At 50.8% G+C, this 20,657-nt stretch overlaps 2 protein-coding genes across 3 annotated transcripts in view; one reads left to right on the top strand and one right to left on the bottom strand.

The window, feature by feature from the left end:
- The window catches only part of PARP12 (poly(ADP-ribose) polymerase family member 12), a 39,339-nt gene extending 31,588 nt beyond the window's left edge, over positions 1-7,751 (top strand). For both annotated transcript variants that reach the window (XM_032483489.1, XM_032483488.1), the window contains exons 9-12: positions 2,376-2,451; positions 4,227-4,357; positions 5,209-5,360; positions 6,590-7,751. In XM_032483489.1, coding sequence (XP_032339380.1) covers positions 2,376-2,451; positions 4,227-4,357; positions 5,209-5,360; positions 6,590-6,915 — 685 coding nt within the window. In that variant the 3' untranslated portion in view covers positions 6,916-7,751. The remainder of the gene's footprint in view (positions 1-2,375; positions 2,452-4,226; positions 4,358-5,208; positions 5,361-6,589) is intronic.
- A 2,822-nt stretch (positions 7,752-10,573) lies between these two features.
- TBXAS1 (thromboxane A synthase 1) overlaps positions 10,574-20,657 on the bottom strand; it is a 112,835-nt gene continuing 102,751 nt past the window's right edge. Inside the window, exons 6-9 of the mRNA XM_032484365.1 lie at positions 17,730-17,821; positions 13,333-13,470; positions 11,608-11,770; positions 10,574-10,825 (exon numbers count right to left, since the gene is read on the bottom strand). Of these exons, the coding sequence (XP_032340256.1) occupies positions 10,751-10,825; positions 11,608-11,770; positions 13,333-13,470; positions 17,730-17,821 (468 nt within the window). The 3' untranslated portion in view covers positions 10,574-10,750. The remainder of the gene's footprint in view (positions 10,826-11,607; positions 11,771-13,332; positions 13,471-17,729; positions 17,822-20,657) is intronic.

Below are 20,657 nucleotides of genomic sequence, written 5' to 3'. Positions count from 1 at the left end.
CTGTTGCCCAGCAAAGTGCATGGTGCTTCCCTCTAACCTGTGTGACAGTAGCTGGCGTTCGTAACTCCAGCAAGCAAGTCTGCTTGGGCGTCCGTGGCCACTGACACTCTTAGGGTGGGTCGCTTCCAGAAACAAATCCTATGTTGACACAGTTAGTAGGGTCACAGATCTCCATATTCAGAATTTTAGTGTAAGGTTTGAAACAGCATTTGCACATCAGGTATCTGGTTTAGTTGCTTACTGTCCTTCCATCCTCCATGAAGCTCTTTTTCATAAGATTGTGTCTTATTTTTTTCTTACCTTTTTGATATATTTTGTCATTTAATTATTTCCCCCCTCTACTGGTTTGGAAGTTACACACTGTATTACTTTTTTTTTTTTTAAGGCCACTCTAGAAATTACAACATGTAATACACTTAGGTGTAAGTCAGTATCGTTGCCCTCCTATCACCTAATATAAGAGCCTTCATATACTTTATTTCACTTACCTTTCTCTGGGCTTGCTATTTTTTAACTTCACGAGATGCTGCTTTTTTATACTATGTTTGTTGCATTAAATTTACTCCCCTTTTTACCATTTCCTTTGGCTTTCCAGATTTCCTTAGATGACCATCTGGTGGAAAAAAAGTCTGTGCTTTTTCTTGCCTGAATATGTCTTTATTTTGCCCTCAATCTTAAAGATATTTTCACTAGGTGTAGACTTAGTGCTTGTAGTTATTTCTCTTAAAACATTGCAGATACCACTCCACTGTCCTTTGGTTTCCATTGCTGCTTTTGAGAAATCAGCTGTTGGTCTAACGGATGCTTCTTTTCCAGAATCACTTCTCCCCCATCTCTGGATGCTTTTAAGATTTCCTGCTCGTCTTGTATTATGCACTCTCATGGTGGTGTGTCTGGGTATGTGCTTCTGTTTGTCCTGTTTGAGATCCTTCGTGCTTCTTAAACCTGTGGCTGGTGTGTCTCGTTTATTCTTTGAAGATGGACCCACCCTGTTCTCGCTACCCTCTTTTTGGAGCTTCAGTTGGGCTCTGACCAGACTCCAGCCTTCCCACTCTGTTCTGTACATCTCCACCTCTTCCCCACCTTGGTCACCTCCTTCCTGCTCTGCGCCGCACTCTGGATAACGTCATTGCCAGTACCTTTCAGCTCGCTCACCCACACTTCAGATCATCTAGTCTGCTAACAAGCCTGTCCTCTGAATTTCTACTTTAAGGATTGTATTTTTCATTTCTGCAAGTTTTGTTTGGTGGTTTTTCAGCTCCTCAGGTCTTTTTATAGTTTTCTGTTCCTCACTCATGTTTTTAAAGTTTATCTTTAATTTCTTTAAACATAGGAAGAATAGTTGTTGTTTTACAATCTGCCTGGTAATTTCAGCATCCTCAGTCTTTCTGGGTCTGTTTCTGGCTGATTCTTGTTTGTGAGAACTTGTTTAGTTATTTTTAAACTGTGCCATTTTCCTAGGAAAGTTATTTGTGGGAGTTCTTTGAGGCTTAGGATGAAGGTACATGTCTCATGCCAGCAGAAACAGAAGGTAGATCTATTGTAGGAAGAACACAGCATTCTGAAACTGAGCAGGAGTAATTTGGAGTTAGTTTCACAGCCCTTGTTTCTAAACCCTTTGGGCCACAGGTGTTTTAGAACTCAGCTTTTATTATTTTATTTTTCGAAAGATTGTGAGCTGCTTATATTACGTGGCACCCTGTAATTAAACATGCTAATATTTCTGCAGTAAAAATATGCATAGTCACAACAAGGACCTACTCTATAGCACAGGAAACTATATTCAGTTTCTTGTAATGACATATAATGGAAAATAATCTGAAGAAAACATGTATGTATGTGTATGTATAACTGAGTCGCTTTGCTGTATACCTGAAACTAACACTGTGGATCAACTACGCCTCAATTAAAAAAAAAATGCAGTCACTTTAAGAAGAAAATATAAATAGACCACAAGTAGCCTCTTAGCAGTTCATCAAATTGCTACTGCCAGATGACTTTCAACACCAATTTTGTTTTTAAAACATATGTGCTACCTATACATCATTGAGGCTGTTTTTAATAAAAGTGTCAAGGCTCTTTGAGTTTCGGAATCGTGGATGAGGGTTTATGTTGCTGCTTCAGTCAGGGAGGCGTTGGGGTGCAGGTGAGAAATGGATCCCTCGTGCCTGATGGTTTTGGTTTTGGGCACATAGGCAAGGATGGAAGTGCTCTCATGGGTGGAGGGTGGTATATGTGCTTCCCCACCTCCTCCCTGCTCTCACAAGATGATGTGCTGAGACTCAAGACTGGTGGCCTCGGCTGGTGGAGGCACCACCAAGAGATCCACTTATGTCTAAGAACAAACTGAGTGCTTTTCTTTCCATTTTTTGTAGCGGCGTCAATTTTCAAGGCCCAAAGAACATTCCTGACCATTGGGACCGCTCAGCCCTGCTGGACACTGGCTTTAAGGTATGGGACTCTTGCTGCCTCCAGCTGGGGAGGGGGGTGTCCTCAGACACGGGAGAGTGTGAGCGGACTGGGCTGTGTCCTCCACCACTGAAGAGGTGTGTCAGGGTTTTGGTTTCTTTCAGATCATGGGCATTTTAAGGCTAGACGACTGCAGGAGATGGTTTGGCCTGAGGGGAGAGGATATGTTGTGGAGGGAGGATGATGAACTGGAAATTTTCTAGAAAGGGCATAAATTAGAAGCTTTAGAGCGGCTTTGCAAGCATTTTATTTTACTAAGCACGAAAAGGGAAAGAAGCCAGCAGAGGATTTGACTGTGATGAGGGACATCTAGCAGAGGGTAGTGGTTGGTAGGTGCTCAGTACTTACTGGAAGACAAGAGAAGGCACGGGCGATTCAGCAGCTCCTTTGGGGCCTGCCGGCCGGCGGGGATCATACTAACTAGGTTAGAGAACTTAAGCCGGCGTCTGACGCCCTGTGTACATGGATTGATTGGCCTGGCCTCTGCCACTGCCTTCCTGGCAAGCACTGTGCATACTGGCTTTTCCAGTATACCAACTTCTGCCCTAGGAGGACTCACTTTGTGTGTGGAGCTGCACAAAGCACACTCGGACACCAGCAGCCTAGGCAGGACTTGAGGCAGGCTGGGCATCAGAGGACGAGGCAGCTGTATTTCAGGGATCAAGGAAGGCGTCACTGGGTCCACTGGGCTGACGCTTATGCTGGTTGAGGGCGGGGAGAAATAACAACTTGCTGGAAACTGGGTGGTGAAGGATCCCAAGTCAGGACCCGCAGTGTCTCTGGGGGAGGGCATGCGTAGACGGGGCAGCAAGCAAGAGAGAGGGATCAGGGTGGTGCTGTGGAGCACCCTTGGTCAGGGGGCCAAACTGCAGGCCATGTTAAGGGCAGGCGTCCCTGAGGGTCTCTGGTCTGAGAGGGGCAGGGCTTGAGGGAGAGGGGTTGGGTGGCCTCCAGTGAGATGGGAGTGGGGAGTCCAAAGTCAGAATTTGGATTGCAGAGACCCGTGGATGTTCACGCAGAGCCCTGATCATTTAGGATCTTTGGGAGGTGAGGTGGTTATTAGAAGGCTGCATTCAGGGTAGGGGAAAGGAAGGTGTAGAGGGGCACCCCAGAGATCCCCAAATGGGCTGTCATCGGACCAAGCCTCGTGGAGCTGGGAACAGGGAAGCTGGTTGGAGTCCAGGCTACAGGTGCAGGGATTTGTGGGTTGTCACTGTGCAGTGCACCCTCCCCCAGCCAGCTCATCAGAAGGGCTTTTTCCCAGAGCCAGATGCCGAGGGAGAGGCGGGCTTAGCTGGGAGGGAGGGGTGCCCATCGGTCTGTGAGCCTTGTGAGCTCCTGAGCTGCTGTGTGCTGTCAGCAGCTTGGCCTCTCCCTCAGTGCTCACCGTCTCTGGGGCTCACACAGCATTGCTGCCAGACAGGGCTTGTCCCTTCTCTGCCAAATGTGTGTGTTCCACACCCAGCGGTGGGGTCTTGTAAACTCTGATTGGCCCTGTGTGGGGTCAGAAGAAGAGCAGGGGTGTGCTGGGGACACCCAGGATGTCCTTCAGGCTGGATTCACAGTGGAGAAAAAGGAGGTGACCATAACTGCATACACCCTGAGCCTGGGTGACCGCCCCATGGGGTAAAGGGGAGCGTGGTAAATGCTGTCTGGGCATTTGTGCAGTTCGAGTATTTTAGGAGCAGCCTTGGGAAGAGATTGATGCATATTCTGCATTTTGACAATAACAGAGCAAAAATATTCGTCCCTTACAGAGGATCACCCTCCATTCTTCCTCGGAAGAGTTTAAGAAGGTCTGGGGCCTCTTTACCCGAACAATGTCTTTCTGCTGCGTTCAGAGGATTGAGCGGGTCCAGAACGTGGCCCTCTGGGAAGTCTACCAGTGGTGCGTTGGGGCTCACTCTTGGTGGGCTGGTGACGATCCCCCTAGACAGTCAGTTACCAAACGTGCCCCGGGCTGCTGGGACAGTCAGAGATAGCAGCTGCCATCAGGAGCTGGGTCCTTCTGTGCACCTCATCTCCTATGCAACTTAGTGCTGGCTGTTCCTTTAGAGAGATGGGGGCTGAGGCTCCCCTAGTGACAGAGCCAGCTCTTGCACTTGTATGTTGTGCCTCCCTGAAGATCAACAGGGGATGGGTCAGTATAAGCCAGCCACACCCTGGGGAACATAAAGCTACTGTCTCGGCAGCCAGAGAGCAGGGGCCTCATTTTTGTGCGTGAGGACTGGCGTGTTCTTGGACACTTGTCCATGTGGCGGGGGCAGGGCGGTCCACAGCAGGTCACCATGGTGGGCCTGAGGTCCTGCTGACCTTTCCCCACGAGAGGTTGGAGCAGTGTCATCTGTACTCTGGGCCTGGTGATGAAATCAAGGTAACTTAGGGGAGGGGGGAGGTGGCCCCCCACCAGCCAGCATCCTCCAGCCCCCCCCGGCTCAGCCCCTGCGGAAGCATGAGAGTGAGAAGAAGCACACTTGCCTTCCAGGGGCTGGTCTGTCTGCTTGGGGAGCTCAGGGAGTCACTGGGGGCCTGCAGCCGTGGAGGGAAGGATTCCCTCAGCTTTTGCCCAGGTCCTGCTCTCTACCTTTCCTGGTCCCTGGACGGTGGCTGCAGTTTCGGGGACTCGAGTCTCCTGTTCTCATGACACTTGTGATAAAATGTGTTTTCTCGGGTTGGGTGGCCCATGGTGGGTGGCAAGCGCCCCCTGCCTCCAGCACATACTCACGTCCATGATTCTAGGCAAAAGGGGCAGATGCAGAAGAGAAACGGAGGGAAGGCGGTGGATGAGAGGCAGCTCTTCCATGGCACCAGCACCAGTTACGTTGATGCCATCTGCCAGCAGAACTTTGACTGGCGGGTCAGCGGTCTGCACGGTACTTCCTACGGCAAGGGTAAGGGCGAGCAGCCTCCACTGGCATGACCCTCCCTGCTTTGCTGTCCAGGGCCTGGGAACTGTTGGGAAGCCAATTGTTGGAGGGCATGAGGGGAGCCGATGTGAGCCGAACCAGCACTTGAGGCTGGATGGGGACTGGCCTCCCGGCGGACTGTGGGCGGTACCTCACTCTCACGCCCCCAGACGCAGCCAGGAGCCCCACCAAGGCTGGAGCAGAGACGGCACTGCTTAGGCTGGGGGTTTGCTTCCCTGAGAGCCTGCGTCCCTGTGGGAGTGCAGAGAGGAAAGGGGCTGCCTTCCCAGCCCTGAGGCAGGTCCTCGACTCTGCCTGTGCTGTTTCCTGAGAAAAGAAACCTGACTGCTGGGATATGCTTGTATAAATAGGTCATTCTCGCAGTAATGGGAGTTACCTGTTTCTCTGTCTCATAGTTATTTTTAAATTTTATTTGAAATAATTTCAAGCTGACATGAAAGGTGCAAAAATAAGAACTCGCATGTAAATTTTACCTGGCTCATCCGCTGTAACACTTTCACATTGGCTTATCACCCCTTCTCTATTTTTTGGAACCGTGTGGAAGGAGGTGGCACCTATCATCCCCCTCTCCCCTTGAACACCTCCTGAGAACAAGGACCTTCTCTTCTATGACCACGACATGGCTACTAAATTGAAAGACGCTGGTAATGATGTGACTTGTAACCAGCGGTCCCTATGCCACATCCATCAGTTAGTGTCAGTCCCACATACTGGCGGCTATGGGGTCAAGGTGGGCGAGAGCCAGTGGTAGGCTATAAATATGAATGTATACGTAGCAGCTTCCAACTCAGGTTCCCATTTGACAAGGTTCATAAATCTATACAGTGGGCGGCCAGTGTCTGCTGAGTGTCCTGTGTGTGGGGTCTCAGCCACTCTTCACACTAGCCTGTGAGGCTGGGCATGACAGCCCCCTTTTTACAGCTGAGGAGACTGAGGTTTGGGGGCTGTGCTTTGGGGGGGTTTACTAGAGAGATGGCCAAATACCTTGAGGAGCTGAGTGACTGATCCTAACTTGAAAGGAGTTTTCTCTCTGAGTTTGTGTCCTCTCTGATGCCCTCTACGAGGGAAAGGCTGGAAAAATGGGAGGTGGGGGCAGAGACCACTGGCCTTGCCCAGTTTGCAGGGTGCCAGTGCCGCCTCTTGGGGCTGCGGGTGGTCCCTTGGTACCCAGCTGAGTCCGTGTGTCCTTGCAGGAAGCTACTTTGCCCGGGACGCCGCGTATTCCCACCACTACAGCAAATCCAACACGACTTCCCACACCATGTTCCTGGCCCGGGTGCTGGTGGGCGAGTTCGTCCGAGGCAACCCCTCCTTTGTCCGCCCCCCGGCCAAGGAGGGCCAGGGCAACATCTTGTACGACAGCTGCGTGAACAGCATGTCCGACCCCTCTATCTTCGTGGTCTTTGAGAAGCACCAGGTCTACCCGGAGTACGTCATCCAGTACACTGCCTCCACCAAGCCCGTGGCCTCGGCCTCCAGCCTCCTCTCCTTCGCGTCTTTCTTCGGCGGCCGGCAGTGAGCACCCCGCTGTTTTATGCCTGTCAGGCTTATCTTACTTGAAATGACCATTTGGGAGAGTTGGGGGTTTTGTTCTTTTAATTTTTTTGGTTTTTTTAAGGAAAAAACTTTTAATGAACTGTTCCTTTAATATTGACTTCTTGATGAAGTTACATTATTAATCTCCGGTTGATAATGTTTGCACTTTTAAGTCACTTTTGGGCTCGCTGGTGGGTTCACTGGTAGTGATTGTAGGCGAACCCATTATTGCTTTTTACTGGGGTGTTAAAATTTTATTTTTTACTCTCTGTTGACTTTGCTGCAGAGTGGCATCAGCCACCGAGTTTCCAGATGCTGTTTGATGGATTGGTTTTAGATTTCGAGACTTTGTCTCTTCAGTGATTCGGCTTTTCAGGGTCTTGTTTTAGTTTTGTCAGGATGACACAGCAGCCACTGGTGCAGGAAGTCCTGTGTTGTGGGCCTGGGGGGGCACAGCCGTCATGTCTGTTGCTGTTTCTCCAGCCTAGGCAGCTCTCCCACTTCTCCTGGGCTTCTGGCCTTGGAGTTGCCCATATGTCATGTCGTTAGAACAAGTGGCTACTGTGTGGTGTCACTGAGTCCCTGTCGGTTTCCCTCAGTCCTGGCAGGGGTCAGCCTCACTCAGGAAGCACATTCCCCCAGCAGGTGACATGGATGAGTGGCTCCCTTCCCCCTGCACACCCGGGCTAAGCCCTTGAATGCCTGTCCCTTCATCTGTACTGAACACCCCCTGACTTAGGGCTTTATGTCCCATGAGATCTTAATACCTGTGCTGCAAATGTCACAACAGAGTATGGGAATAAAAGAGTATTTATCTGACGTGGGTGTCCTTGGAATTCTTCAAGGTCTGTTTACAGAGCACCTGCTGGGTACAGGCATTTTCCTGGGTGTCGAGATACAACAGAGCTCCCATTACTGGCCTCGAGGAGGCTGTGTGTGGATTTATGGTGAAGCCCGCTAGTTGCTGGGGCCCCTTGCCCGGTCCTCAGAGGGACCCCTGCTGTATGGCTAAGTGATCATACACATCGATTAAATTGGCAAAAGTTATATATTTGTATTTTTTTCTTTCCTTTAACTCAGATTTCAAGCCCTGCAAAACTCAGATCCACTATTGAGCAGAGTGTGTTGTGGACACGGAGGGGGTGGATGTGTTCTGTGTGTCCTCCACACACAGTGGTCGGTGGGGGTCTCTGTGTGGCATTGGCTGCCTCTGGCCTCGAGGGTAAAGGGGCTGGCAGGGTAGCTCCCCCTTACGAGGCTGCTCTGTCCCCTGCTGGGTGCCTGACCCTGTTGGCCCCTGGGTTCAGCCCTCAGCACCAGTGTTCTCTCCTCCCCTGCACCCTTTGTGTCTGCCTCCCAGCCTCTTGATCCCGGGTGTCCACCCTCCATGAGCTGCCTCTGCTTCAGGTTTGTCCTGTAGTTCTTAGATCCAAAGCTGTTTAGTTTTTTCATCTTTGGAACAGCGGGAGGGGGTGATCTGGAATCTTGCAGAGCCTAGCTCGTCAAGCTGGGGAACTGAGTTCAGTGACCAGAAAAATGAAGCATCAGCAATGCTACTTTACCCCCAGTGGGGCTCTTCATTCAGTTGTATGCATGCTCTGTGTATGCATGGTTTTCAGAGCCCCCCAGATATTTCCCCCACACCCTAAAGTTTCATTCATTGCTTTAAGTTGTTAGACCTACACCTACATGTAGGCGGGGGGCAGAGGGGTGTCAGAGAACCACTGTCAGGTGCTTGCCTGCCAAGTCTTAACTGTAAATGAGCTGAGCCCTTGCTTTTTAACCATCTAGCTGCTCGGAGCTGAGTAGTGAGAAGCAGCAGGAATGATCCACTGGGGAATGTGGGCGGGGAGAATGGCAAGAGGAACTCGGGATGGGAGGTGACCAGATGCTCCAGAAAAGTCAAGTGAGCTGTGAAGACTGTAGAGGCCTCTGGACTTGCTGACCTTTGAGAAATCACATTGGGAAGAGCAATTCCCTGGGCTGGAAATTTGAGAAAGGAATGGGGTCCATGTGGCTAGGTCATGGGTGGGAGTGGAGCGTAGCTGTTCCTATGGGCACAGGAGGCAGGGGGTGGGCATAGTGACAGGAAGACGTCAAGATGACCTCAGAATTTTCATGCAAAGAGGTAGTGGGATCCAGAGTGTGTGTGTGTGTGTGTGTGTGTGTGTGTGTGATTGAAAAGAAATAGCCTTGACCCCGTTGGGATACAGCTCAAGGGTTTCTTGGAGGCCCAGTCAGTGCCATTTCCTGCCCCATGTTATTTGGCGTTGGGCGTGAATGGTGGGACTTCAGCAGAGCTAGAGATTGTAGGTTAGGATGGGGCAAGGACTGGGGTCCAGCGGCTCTGGTACATCAGGAAGCTTCAGCTCTGTGTCTGAAGATGGTGACCACCTGGATGGAGAAGGTGAGGGAAGCCAGTGGAGCTGATAGGTGATAGGCTTGGGGTGCAGGAGAGCAGATCTGCTCTCTGAGCAGGGAGCCAGGTGCTCAGCTGGGCCCTTTGCAGGGTGAGGTTCTGTGATGGCCATAGGGGAGAGGCGGGGGTTAGGGATGATGAATGGGGCAGTCAGGAGTGGGAATGCGTGGTTGCCTCCTGTGAGTCTGAGCCTAGGGCTGAGCATCTCGAGCAGCTGGGCCACGAAGATGAGCAGGTGGTGACACCAAGGGTGTGGAGAGGGCTCTGATGGGCTGGTGGGACCTGTCAGAGGATGGGCAGCTCCTAGGGCTGGGGCACTGCTGGGGAACAAGGGTGCCTTCTTACTTTCCAGGAGGCCAGAGAGAGACGGGGGCTCTCCATGGAAGCAAACATGGAGTGCTCTGGGCTGGGGGCAGGGAGGACAAACAGCAGAAGCAGCATTCACAGCACTGGATATGGGGACACCGGTTCCGCCAGCTCTCCTGAAACAGCCTCCACTTTCTAAAGGTGGGTCAGCCTCTGGGCAACGCATCCATGCTCACAGATTCCTGCTCTGTTATTTATTTGTACAACATTCAGCTCCTTAGTGCTACTCAGTAGTTAAAAGAGGAAGGGGCTGGACCTTGATCAGCCTCCTTGTTTTACAGGTGAGGAAACTGAGGCACAGAGGCAGAAAGACCAGCAACCACGACCCCACAGCTGCTGGCAGCAGATCTGGGATTCAGTTTGCAGGTTCTTTGTTGAATTTTGAACTTCTCAGCAACACAATAATTACCTTTACTAAAAGTCACCTTTCTATTTTGATTCTTTGTTCAAAATTAAGAAAAGATACAATGCTCTTTCCAAGAAAAAGCGCATCTCATCGATCACTACTCTGTGCACTGAAATGTATAAAGTTGGTAATACCCTACCTAGGAAAATCAAAGCACAATAAAGTGTTTGAACCACTTTTGAAGTTGAGCTTCTGATGAACGTCAGTCTCTAAGTCAAACACCACAACGCACCAGGGGCTGAAAAGCCCCCCGAGCTGGGGACACCAGGACCACTTGCCCAACCGTCCCTGTGTGCCCTGTCCTATAGATTCATTCCATCCTGAAGCCAGAACTTCTTCCAAATCCCCAAGTTCTCAGTTGTTTTGTTGAAACTACGTTTTCACTTATTTATCAGCAATACTTTATTGAGAGCGGTGGACTGGTTCAACCACAATTGGCAAAGTCAAAACTAAGTGCAACAAACAAACGTTTATTAAGCATTTAGGAAATGTCACATCAATGGCCTCTTTTTCACTCACATACCAGGCACCCTTTCAATTGCTGTTTTGTTTTTCCAAAAATCCGAATTTCCACATGAGGGTTGGGTCATCTTTGAGTTAGGGGTGGTGATGTTACACCTGACTGTGTCAGCGGGAGATGATCTTGACGTAGACGCCATTTTTGGGACCGAGGGCAGATTTGGATTCTAGCTGCAGTGGTATCTAAAATAGAGGAAGTTAAAACATTTGTTACAGGTAACGTTATCTACAGGAGAACTTCCCTCTGAACAGGGCGTGAAGCAGGGTTGTGGGAATTCAGCTGAGGGAGAGTAGGGCTGGGAGTGAGCAAAGCAACCTCCCCAGCAGGACCTGGAGAAGCAGCAGAGCCTTGTCTCGGAGTGGGAGTTGGACTGGGGCTCCCCCTGTCCTGTGTTAATACAACACTGCAGGGGAGGAGTCCCACAGTCATCCTTCTAACAAGCCTTTGTAGGAGGTGGGAGCAGGGCACTTTGCAAATGAAGAAAGGGAGGTTCAGAGAGGCCAGGCGACTTGCCCAAGGGCACGTGCCTGTAAAGTGGTGAGCAAAGCCTCAGGCCTTCCTCTTTTCCCCCATCGCCCACCCTGGTGCCCAGCCAGTAACTGGCAGCCCCTCCTTCTGAGTGGCTTGGCGAGAGGGCTTCTTGTGGCCATTCAGGGAGAGCTTTCCTTCCGTCCAGCTTAGAGGCAGGTCAATGGTGGACCGGGGCTCGGACGAAAAGCTACAGAATTACTCAAGAAGCAGGGTGTCCTCATGAGCTGCATGTGAAAGGACTGTTCGGTGGCTACCATGAGCCCTTTAGAAGGAAGAAGATTCACCGGGCCTTAGTGCTGGGGCTGGCGGCCTGTCAGACGTTGTCAGAGTTCAGACACCCAGGAAACTGTGTGGTCTAGACCTGCCCCGTCCTGCACGGGGGGCTGCAGGGAAGTGGGGTGGGCGTGCCCGGCACCTAGAGCAGTGGGCTTACCTGAGTCTCGGGACAGGCTTCGAACTGGAACTTGCGCAGGACGTGGAGCAGCGTCAGCTTGACCTCTAGGAGCCCCAGCCGCACCCCCAGGCAGCTCCGGGGACCCGCCCCAAATGGCAGGTATGTGAAGGGCCGCCGGCTCCGCTGGGCCTCAGCCGTGAACCTGCAGGGCAGGGCCGTCAGGGTGGGCCCAGGACACCGCCTTCCTTCCCGGGGCTTCAGCCACTTGTTCGGACTGAGAGACCCCGTCATCTGAGGCCACGCTCCTACATGAAAGGCTGAAACCCCACCGAGGTCTGCAGGATCCTGTTTCCTCGGCCCTGTCAGCCCCTACCAGCTGGTGACCACTAATCCACGTGCTTCAGCCTGCTCCCCTCCTCCTGTCCTGCAGGGCCCTAAAGGCACTGCTGAATTAAAAGAATCACTGGAATGTGAACATCAACGCTGCCCTCTCTGCCTCTCCTTGGAATTCACTGTGTTGTCAATGAGGCTGCAGGCTCACTACAACCCAGGATGAAAGTCTCAAAGAAACCACAGCCCTCGCTTCACCCATGGCTCCAACTTCATCGCGGCCAGAGGGTGACCCATCCAGCCAGCCATCATCCACTTCCCAAGAAGAGTCCCTGGGCCCCAGCCCTCTCTGGAGGCCACGTCCTGCCAGTTTGCCTCTTGATGCCATGCTGGGCAGCTGCCTCCCTGCCCAAACCCGCTTTTCTGGTTCAAGCAGTGAAACTTGAACCCCTAGGGGTGGCATTATTTGACTCACCGGAAGCCCTTCAGAATCAATTGTTGTTATCTGCTGCCAAAATGACAGCATTTGCCACATGTGTTCTGGGACAGTAATGCTAAGTGACAACCCCTATTTTGTGATAGGCAGCTCACTTATTGCTCCCTCTGGACTTTTATGGGTCCAAGAAGCCCTCGACCCACCTTTTGACATCACATTAATGCACTTTTTGTTTTCAAAGGTGATGCTGTAAGCCCTGTAGGTGGCTACTTATGTCCCTTGATCTTTACCATAATTCAGGAACTGTGTGCAGTAAGAGTTATTTATCTAGGTCCCACCGCCCACGGTTTCCCATTGACTGGGTTGTAGAGATGGGGCCGCATTAACAGGAAGTTGGAGCCACTAACACAGCTGGAAACACAGCTGCTGCCTGGCCAGCCCCCACCTGCCAGATCACACCAGGAAGGGATGTCCACCAGCTCTGGAAAGGAGGAGCTGTAGATGCTGACATTTTAAATTGAGTCTAGAAATGAAATTTAGACAATGAATCAGATCCATGCAGGGGACAGGAAGGGGGTCTGGGTCCACCATGTTAGCATCACTGGATCTCACGAATTCCTGGAGAAACTTGGTGCTCTTGTTTTCGGACAGGCATCTATTTTTTAAAAGGAAATGATATTCTGCTACTTAGTGCGTTCCTGAAATGTGTCCTGTTTCTTGGCTTGAACGAATAGTGGACACCCATTTGAAATTGCCTTGTTACTTGCATGCAGTGCTGGGGAAATGCTAAATCTCTGGATTATGTTTTGGGTTTTTAAAAATGGTACAATTATTTCCTTTGGAAATTATGCCTCGAAAATGTCTCTCATTGCCATGACTTTTGACTGTTTGGGGACAACAGTCTAAACAGTCTTTACTAAATCTGTGTCTCCTGGCAGCTGCCTCCAATCCTCCACCCTCACATCTCTTCAGGGCCTGTTTGAAGGAGCGGTACTCACCTCTCAGGGTCAAAGGTCTCAGGGCTCGGCCAGTACTTGGGGTCATGGTGCAGGGCGCCCACAGCCGTCTCCACCACGGTGCCGGCGGGGATGTGCTGCCCCAGCACTTCGCAGTCTTGCAGCGCCTCCCGTGTGAACCTGCGGGGACACATGGGTCACCCCCACCGCGAGGCAGAGCAGAGACAAGTTGGAGAGCTCGAGGGTGGCTCGAGGGCGTGGGCAAAGGGGGTCTGAGTCTGCAGTGTGGAATGAGGCTGGGGACCAGGAGGTCCAGTCTTCTTCTCAGGGTGACCCAGAAGGCAACCGACACCCCACCCCACCTGCCCCCACCATCAACCCTCCGCTGCCCAGGACGCTGCAGTCTCTAGGTTCATCCATCCCTTCCTTTTGCTGCCCATCAAGTCTGAAGAGCCCGCCCTATGCCAGGTGTTGGGGTGCACAGGTGCCTCGGAAGGGCTTACTTCCGGTGGCGGCATTGCAGGTCACTCCCCCAGCCACACTTTCCTTCACCTTCATTCCCACTGGAGCCTCTCCAGATTGCCCTCGGCCATCCCTTTCCTTTCCCTACAGGAAATTTGGGTTTGAAAATCTGTTCCCCTTCATTGTCTGTGTCAGATTGTTTATTTTACCAAATGGCAATGACATAATCCCACTTCTGTTTTATTTTAAAAGGCTAGACTATATATGTTTGTATATAAACATAAAGTTTATGGGAGAATGCCTAAACTTCTATTAGCTCCTCTAAGGGATGGGGCCGGGGTGAAGAGCGGTAGGGGACCAGGGTGCCAAATTTTTCTTTGGAACCTTCTGCATTTCTTAGGTTTTTTTTTTTTTTTTTTTTAAGTAAAAGTATATTATTCTGGTAATATAAATAATTATTTAAAAGTTAAAAATAATCTGTGCTGGCTTTACTTCAGGTTGCACAGCTGGGTTTTCCTAAATATCTCAGAGGAGATAAAGTTATTACACTAATTACTGTTACACCCTGGTCCTACTTATAAAAGAAATTAAGAGTAAACTGTGGCTCCTTGCAGCATTCATCACTCTGTTATGAGCCTTTAATACATCAGGAACGTGAAAGGCCAGACCCGTGGGGCCCCCATTCAGATCCTAAGCTACTAATGCAATTATTATGTGCTTGGAACTAGTCGCAAAACAGCCTCGCTCAGATCGGTGCAGGTGGGGGGCTCCGATGTGGGCAACCTCAGTTTTGTGGGATCAAATAAGACGATAACCTGACTTCCTCCTTTTTCATCTTTACCAAAAATAGCTGGACCTGGATGCAAGCCCCGCTGAAAGCCAGAAAACAGGGCCTTCCTTTCTATACGTGGTTGGGCCTCCTGTCTGACCAGACTAGGCTGCACGCAGGGTCAGAGTTATATTGCGTAGATTCATGGATTCACATTAACAACACCTTAACAAGAATTGCTATGTTTTCCACAAAGCCCATTTCAAGTTTTTTTTATCGATAAAAAAGAGTCAAGTGTGTCCGTGCTTGGAAAAAGCCAACACACTTTTCTGAGATTAAAATAATAAAATAAAGTCAAATAAAAAAGATAAAGTTCTCAGCCTCCCTGCATTCAACCCCAAATCCTAAGCCTGGGCCAAAGCAAATCTTATCTGGCTCTTATCTGGGTGAGAATGATGACGACTTGCCTCTCCCACTTCTGTCGTTTGTTAACAGAAGCCAGCGGAGTGATATGATTAAAAACACCAGTGGAGCAGGTGTGGCGGAAGGCCAGGCTGGAGAGCATGGCTGGAGCCGGATGGGAGCAGGCGGTGCACCTCCAAGCCCAGCGTTTCTTGCTCTTCACTTCAGACCTCACGCAGCACGCCGCCTGCAGGGGCACTGAGTGTCCACATCAGCTCTCCCACCGACCCTCCCAGCACGTCCAGGGTAGACGGAGCAGGTGTTGCGTGCCCACTGAACACGTAGGAAACAGAAGCCCAGAGCAGTTCGTAACTTACCCAACATCACACAGTAAACTAAGGGCAGGACTGAAACTGTCCTGACTTTCTGTCTAGACTCATTCTATCATCACAGGGCACAGGCTCTATATATTTCTATAGTGGGAATTTTAACAAATTCATCCAGATGTTCTGGTTTCTGTCCTGCCCTCAGGTGAGATCACCAGCATCCTGCCCCCCCCGCCCCGAGCAAAGCCTTCCCTGACTTCCTTTTACACTTTGCTGTTTATAGAGGGTCAGGAGAACTGGCCGCAGAAGTTTGGTGTTGAAGAGACTGTCCACTTGGTCACTCAACACATCATTTATACAAGGTCTCATGTGATGAAGTCTTGATTGAGTTTACTTCTAGGAAATGATGTGTCTTTGATCAGTTTATATACTTTCCTCCCACTAGAGAACGTGCCTGTTCAGCTCAGCTGGCTTCCCTCTCTGCCAGGAGCCTCAGCAACCAAGCCTGACCCCAGCTATCGCCACCTCCGGGGTCCCGTAAAGGCTTCTTTCCTTTACACAGCCTTTGTTCTTTTTTTTATCGCTGAATGTCTTATTTTGAACTTCACGTGTAGAGCAGCTGCCCACAGTTCCCTAGGAAGGAAGCTGGATATAAATCATTAAAAAACAAAGATTGGACGACAGTTTGCTCTGAGGCTCTCAAGGAAGTCAGGGCGGGCCTGTGGAATCAGGTCTTAACGCTGGCATCAGGAGAGCAATGAGGCGAGCCCTGGCGTTTCTGTCTGCTCCCGGACCAGGAGACTGAAACCATGTGTGCGTGAGGATGATGTGATTTGACTCGCACCCCTGGAATGTTCTATATTTGCTCTGAGCCTGGACATTTTGGACAATTTCTACAATTGCACTCTCTATGATGTTTTTGGTTTGGAATATAATTTTGAGATACCTTCAAATCATCCACGTTTTCTCTTTTTAAAATGGCAAAAGGCACCTCCATATGGTTTATGTGGTACATTAATCCATAGAGATGCAAGGTGGAATTTATGAGATACAGTTTAATGCTTTGTGTTGCTTTTGTGTCTAGAACCTGAAAACTGGCAACTCTCTCAGGGATTGGGGACCCAACTTAAGACCCTGTGCTCATGGGATGCCTCTGAAACCGAGGGTAACCACCAGTCAGATCCATGAAACTTGCCTTCACCGATCAAGCGCGCTTTAATTGTTGCCACGAAAACCCCTGTGTGTCCCCCAGGTGTCACGTAGCCTAAACAATGAGATGTTTGCCCGAGTCGTTTTCCAGGAGTCAGCTGGGTCCAGTTGTACCAGTTAAGACCACCGAGCCTCCAACGGGGCATGCGCGAGTGTCCGCTCGGTGACCTTCTGACGTCAGAGGGTCCCCGAACTCCACCCTGAGAGCGCGCTGACCCCGCCATTCCCCCGGCCGGCGGCCTGGGGAGGCGCCCGCGGCCCAGCTGCGCCTGCGCAGAGCTACGGTTGCCTCACCTTTCTGCTGTCTCCGGTCACGACCTTTCCCCACGCCCCCCACACCTCGGCACAGGTCCCAAAGGACTCCGAACCCCTTGCCGCAGGGAAGGCAGGTTTGAGATTTGTCCTCTCGTCTCCTCGCCCGTGAATAAATCTTTTCTCCGCTGCAAACCTCAGCGTCTCAGCGCTTGGCCTGCCGTGCGTGGGGCAAACGAGCCTGGCTCAGTAACACCTCGTTTAGGGGCGGAGTTCAAGGGAAGCAGAAGACCTGATGCCTGCTCTCAAGACACCTGCAGGTTGGTGTGACTGGATGCACATTGGTGAAACGTTGCAGGGCGGTTCAGAAGTGTCCAAAAATATGAATATGAAGTCTAGTTAGCGTGAAAAGTGCCGGGGAGGAGAGGCGGGGAGGAGAGGCAGGGAGGAGCAGGCGAGGCCTGGCTGAGTTAGACTTCGTGGCGTCGTGAGTCTTGGGTTGGAGCTCCGAGGACGGGACAGGTGTGGATCGTTGGAGAGTCAGAAGGTGCATCCCAGGCCTCGGATGGGCCCCCCACCCCCGGAATGTCAGCTCCAAGGGCAGGCATTTTAAGTGTCTTGGCTGATTTCCCAGTACTTGGCACAGAGTAGATCCTCAATAAATAGTTACTGAATGAATGAATGAACAAGGCAGGGGGTAGCAAAAGCTATCTAAGGCTAGGAGGCCAAAAAGATTGGCTTGGGCTGGGAAGGAAGGTCACATTAAGACCAGTGATGCTTTAAAAGGATAGTTAACATAGGAATATGGGCTGGACATTTATCGCTGTGGTTACCACATGGAAGGCATGAGGTCTGGTGTCCCAGGGGATATAAAAACCCAAGACTCAGACCTTGCTCTCCAGGAACTTGAGCCCAGCATTCTTCATAACGCAGGTGGCAACAGACTGAGGGCTAACAAGGACCCCAAATAGTGATGCTGAAGGGGCCCTGGGGTGCGGGGCAGGGCACTGCAGGCTTACCTGAAGGCCGGTGGGTACATCCTCAAGGTCTCTGCAATCACCATGTCCAGGTAGGGCAGGCCTTCCTGGAGGCTGCGGTACTCAGGGGTCGGCTGATGGAGGGGTGGTGACCAAAGAAGGATGATGTGTTAGATCAAGTCACACAGCATTCTGTCTTTTCCAACTTTTGCAAATGCTTAAGTGGAAACCCCCCACAAAATGAAAAGTGGTATCACCCAAATTGCACTGGACCAGCATTCGCATGCTCTGCTGTGCAGAATATTCTGTATATTCTGTTGTGCTTGTTTCATGGTGCTGTCCATTATCAGACAAGTAGACTGGGCCCGGGACTTGGGGTCTTTGAGTGTTGGAGAGAGAAGTCTGTCATAAAACAGTGGGAGCTGCTGCATCGGTAACATTTATTGAGAGTTGATGGTGCTGCAGGCTGTGTATCGTACACACTCTCTTATTTAACCCTCCAGCAAACCAAGGGGAAGGTTATTCTCCCATCTCTTAGATGACAAAACTGAGGCTCAAGGAGGTTGTCACATGGCAGTCATTGGCACATTATAAAGTTAAAAGACAAAGAAATAGCAAAAAAAAAAAAAAAAAAAAAAAGCCACATCTATAAAGGATCAATAGTAACAAAAAACCAGAGCTATGATAAATTAGTAAGGAAAGAAACTCACCAGAAAAAAGGTCAAAGGATATGAAGAGGCACAAGACAGAAGAACAAATACGAGTTACTGTGGTGGAAAATACAAATTAAAACCATGAGTTTTCCGTTGTCACCCATTAGATTAGAGAAAGCTGGAAAACAGCAATGAGACGGTAGGGGTGAAGGTGTGCAGAAGCACATCTCCATGACCCGGTGTTGGGGACCCTGGCCCCGCCTAGACAACTTCCACTGGGGCGACACTGCCCTTCTCTGGCCCTCACCCCTGGCCTGAGGAGGAGACGGTAAATGGGGAAGCTGGATGCGGGCCCACCTGTAGGTGGGATGAGTTCGGGGACGGTTATGGACGCTTATTAGCTTTTCTGCTGGTTTCTGAGGAGCGATTTTCCCCCAAATCCTCCAGTCCTCTCTCCCTACTCTCTGGAGAGCTGGAGGGAGTTCCCTGCTTGATAGGTGACAGCCTCGCTGATTTTTTTAAACAGTTAATGCTAATCAAAGAGGAGGCGTCAAATTGGGAGGCTTGCTTTTTCCTGTCTTCCCCCTCCCAGGACAGCAGGGGGCAGCACCTGTGGCAAGTCCATTCTGCAGGCCCCGTCCACCCAGAGAGAGCCATTCACAAGCCTGTAGCAGCTGAACATAAGGCTGCCCCTTGTGGGAGCTAAACCAGTGGTTGTAATAGAGAGCCCCCTGGATGGGAGCATCAAGGTCACCCGAGAAATGCACATCCTTGGGCCACATCACATGCCAGAACAGAACAGAAACTCTGGAGTGGGGCCAAAAAGCTGTCCCCATGAGAGAGGGCTGGCAGGAGCAAGGGGACAGGGCCTGGGGGCACGTGGTCTGTGCTCTAGGGGAAGACAAGGAGGCCAGCTGGCTGGAGCAGAGTGGGGACAGAAAGGGCAGAGGGGAGAGTGATGGGACAGGACGTGTGGAGTCTTGACGTCCATGGTAAATGTCTTAGCTCATCTATCAGAGTAGAGCCATTCAGTATGATGCAGCCTAAGTCAGGCTGCAGAAAACATGTGCAGTCTAATGTTCATTAATTTGAAGTACAAGGGAAGTATTTCTACTCTGTAATAAAAAAATGAAGACGGTGGGGAGGGTATAGCTCAGTGGTAGAGCATGTGCTTAGCATGCACAGGGTCCTGGGTTTGATCCCCAGTACCTCCATTAGAAAATAATTAAATCAATCTAATTACCAACCCTCTCCCCCCGCTAAAAAGAAAATGACTGGTTTTTCCAAAGCTCTCTGTCTTCATTTCTGGGAACTGTCCCTTCAGAAGGTTATCTCTTGACCCCACACTTCCACCTCCATCCCAGGCCACCAGGACCGGCTTGGTAAACATGCAACTAATGAGAGGGACCCTGTGCTTGGGGTTCAGTGCTCTGTGGCTGCCATCTGGAGATTCTTAATCATCATATCTTTGAATCTGTGTTTGGGGAATGGAATCTGATGGGGCAGTGGAGTGTGCACTGGGGGCTTGGAGCCTTGCCCACGAGTGGTCCCACCTTGGCTGCCTCCCGAGGCCGTGTTCTTGGCTGCCTGCTCTCCTGCCTCTGGTGCCCTGGGCGCAGCCCGGCCATCCCTCTCTGCCTTGTCCTTTGACAACTGTTGTCCTCCTCCCATGGCCGGGGTCTGGGCTCAGGCACAGGGAGGGGAGGGATGGGATGCTTTCACCCTGAAGCATCTCGGGGCAGGCAGGGTGTCGTCGGTTCCTGCCCCAGGCTGGTAGCACTGTGGCTGTGTGTTGGCCCAGGCAAGCCTCTGCCCACCCCTGGTCCAGGTACCACATGTGTCCTGGCAAAGGTTTAAATATCTTTGGGGGTTGCAGCCTACTGTGGGTTTGGGGGATGGGCCTGTGGGAAGGGGAGATGCCTGGCTCAACTTCCCTAGACCCTGCTGCAGCTGCGCCATGTGCACGGGCCTGGTGGCTGGCAGGAGGGGGACAGAGCCCCTGGGTACCAGCGAGGGCCTGACTCAGCCCACCCGGTGCTCCCACGCCCCAGGGGAGCCTGGTACACTCTCTCTTCCTCCTTGTCTTCAAGTTTGGTTTGCGTTTGTCTCTTCTGGCTCATGAGTCTCAAAATACAAATTACATAATTTCAGTGATTCTGCATGTGAGTTAAATGCTCTGATATTAACATTTAAAACTGGCATTTCATGATATAGAGATGAGTGCTAAAATTCATGCTAAATTAATTTAAAAATTCAGTTTTCTTTACTTAGAGTAACATTAAATAGAAAATTTAAAACACCATAATAATTTACGAGA

Source organism: Camelus ferus, chromosome 7 (genome assembly GCF_009834535.1).
Source record: "Camelus ferus isolate YT-003-E chromosome 7, BCGSAC_Cfer_1.0, whole genome shotgun sequence".
In the NCBI taxonomy this organism is placed as follows: Eukaryota; Metazoa; Chordata; class Mammalia; order Artiodactyla; family Camelidae; genus Camelus; species Camelus ferus.
The sequence above is the reverse complement of the archived record's forward strand: the minus strand, read 5'-3'. Positions and strand labels throughout refer to the sequence as shown.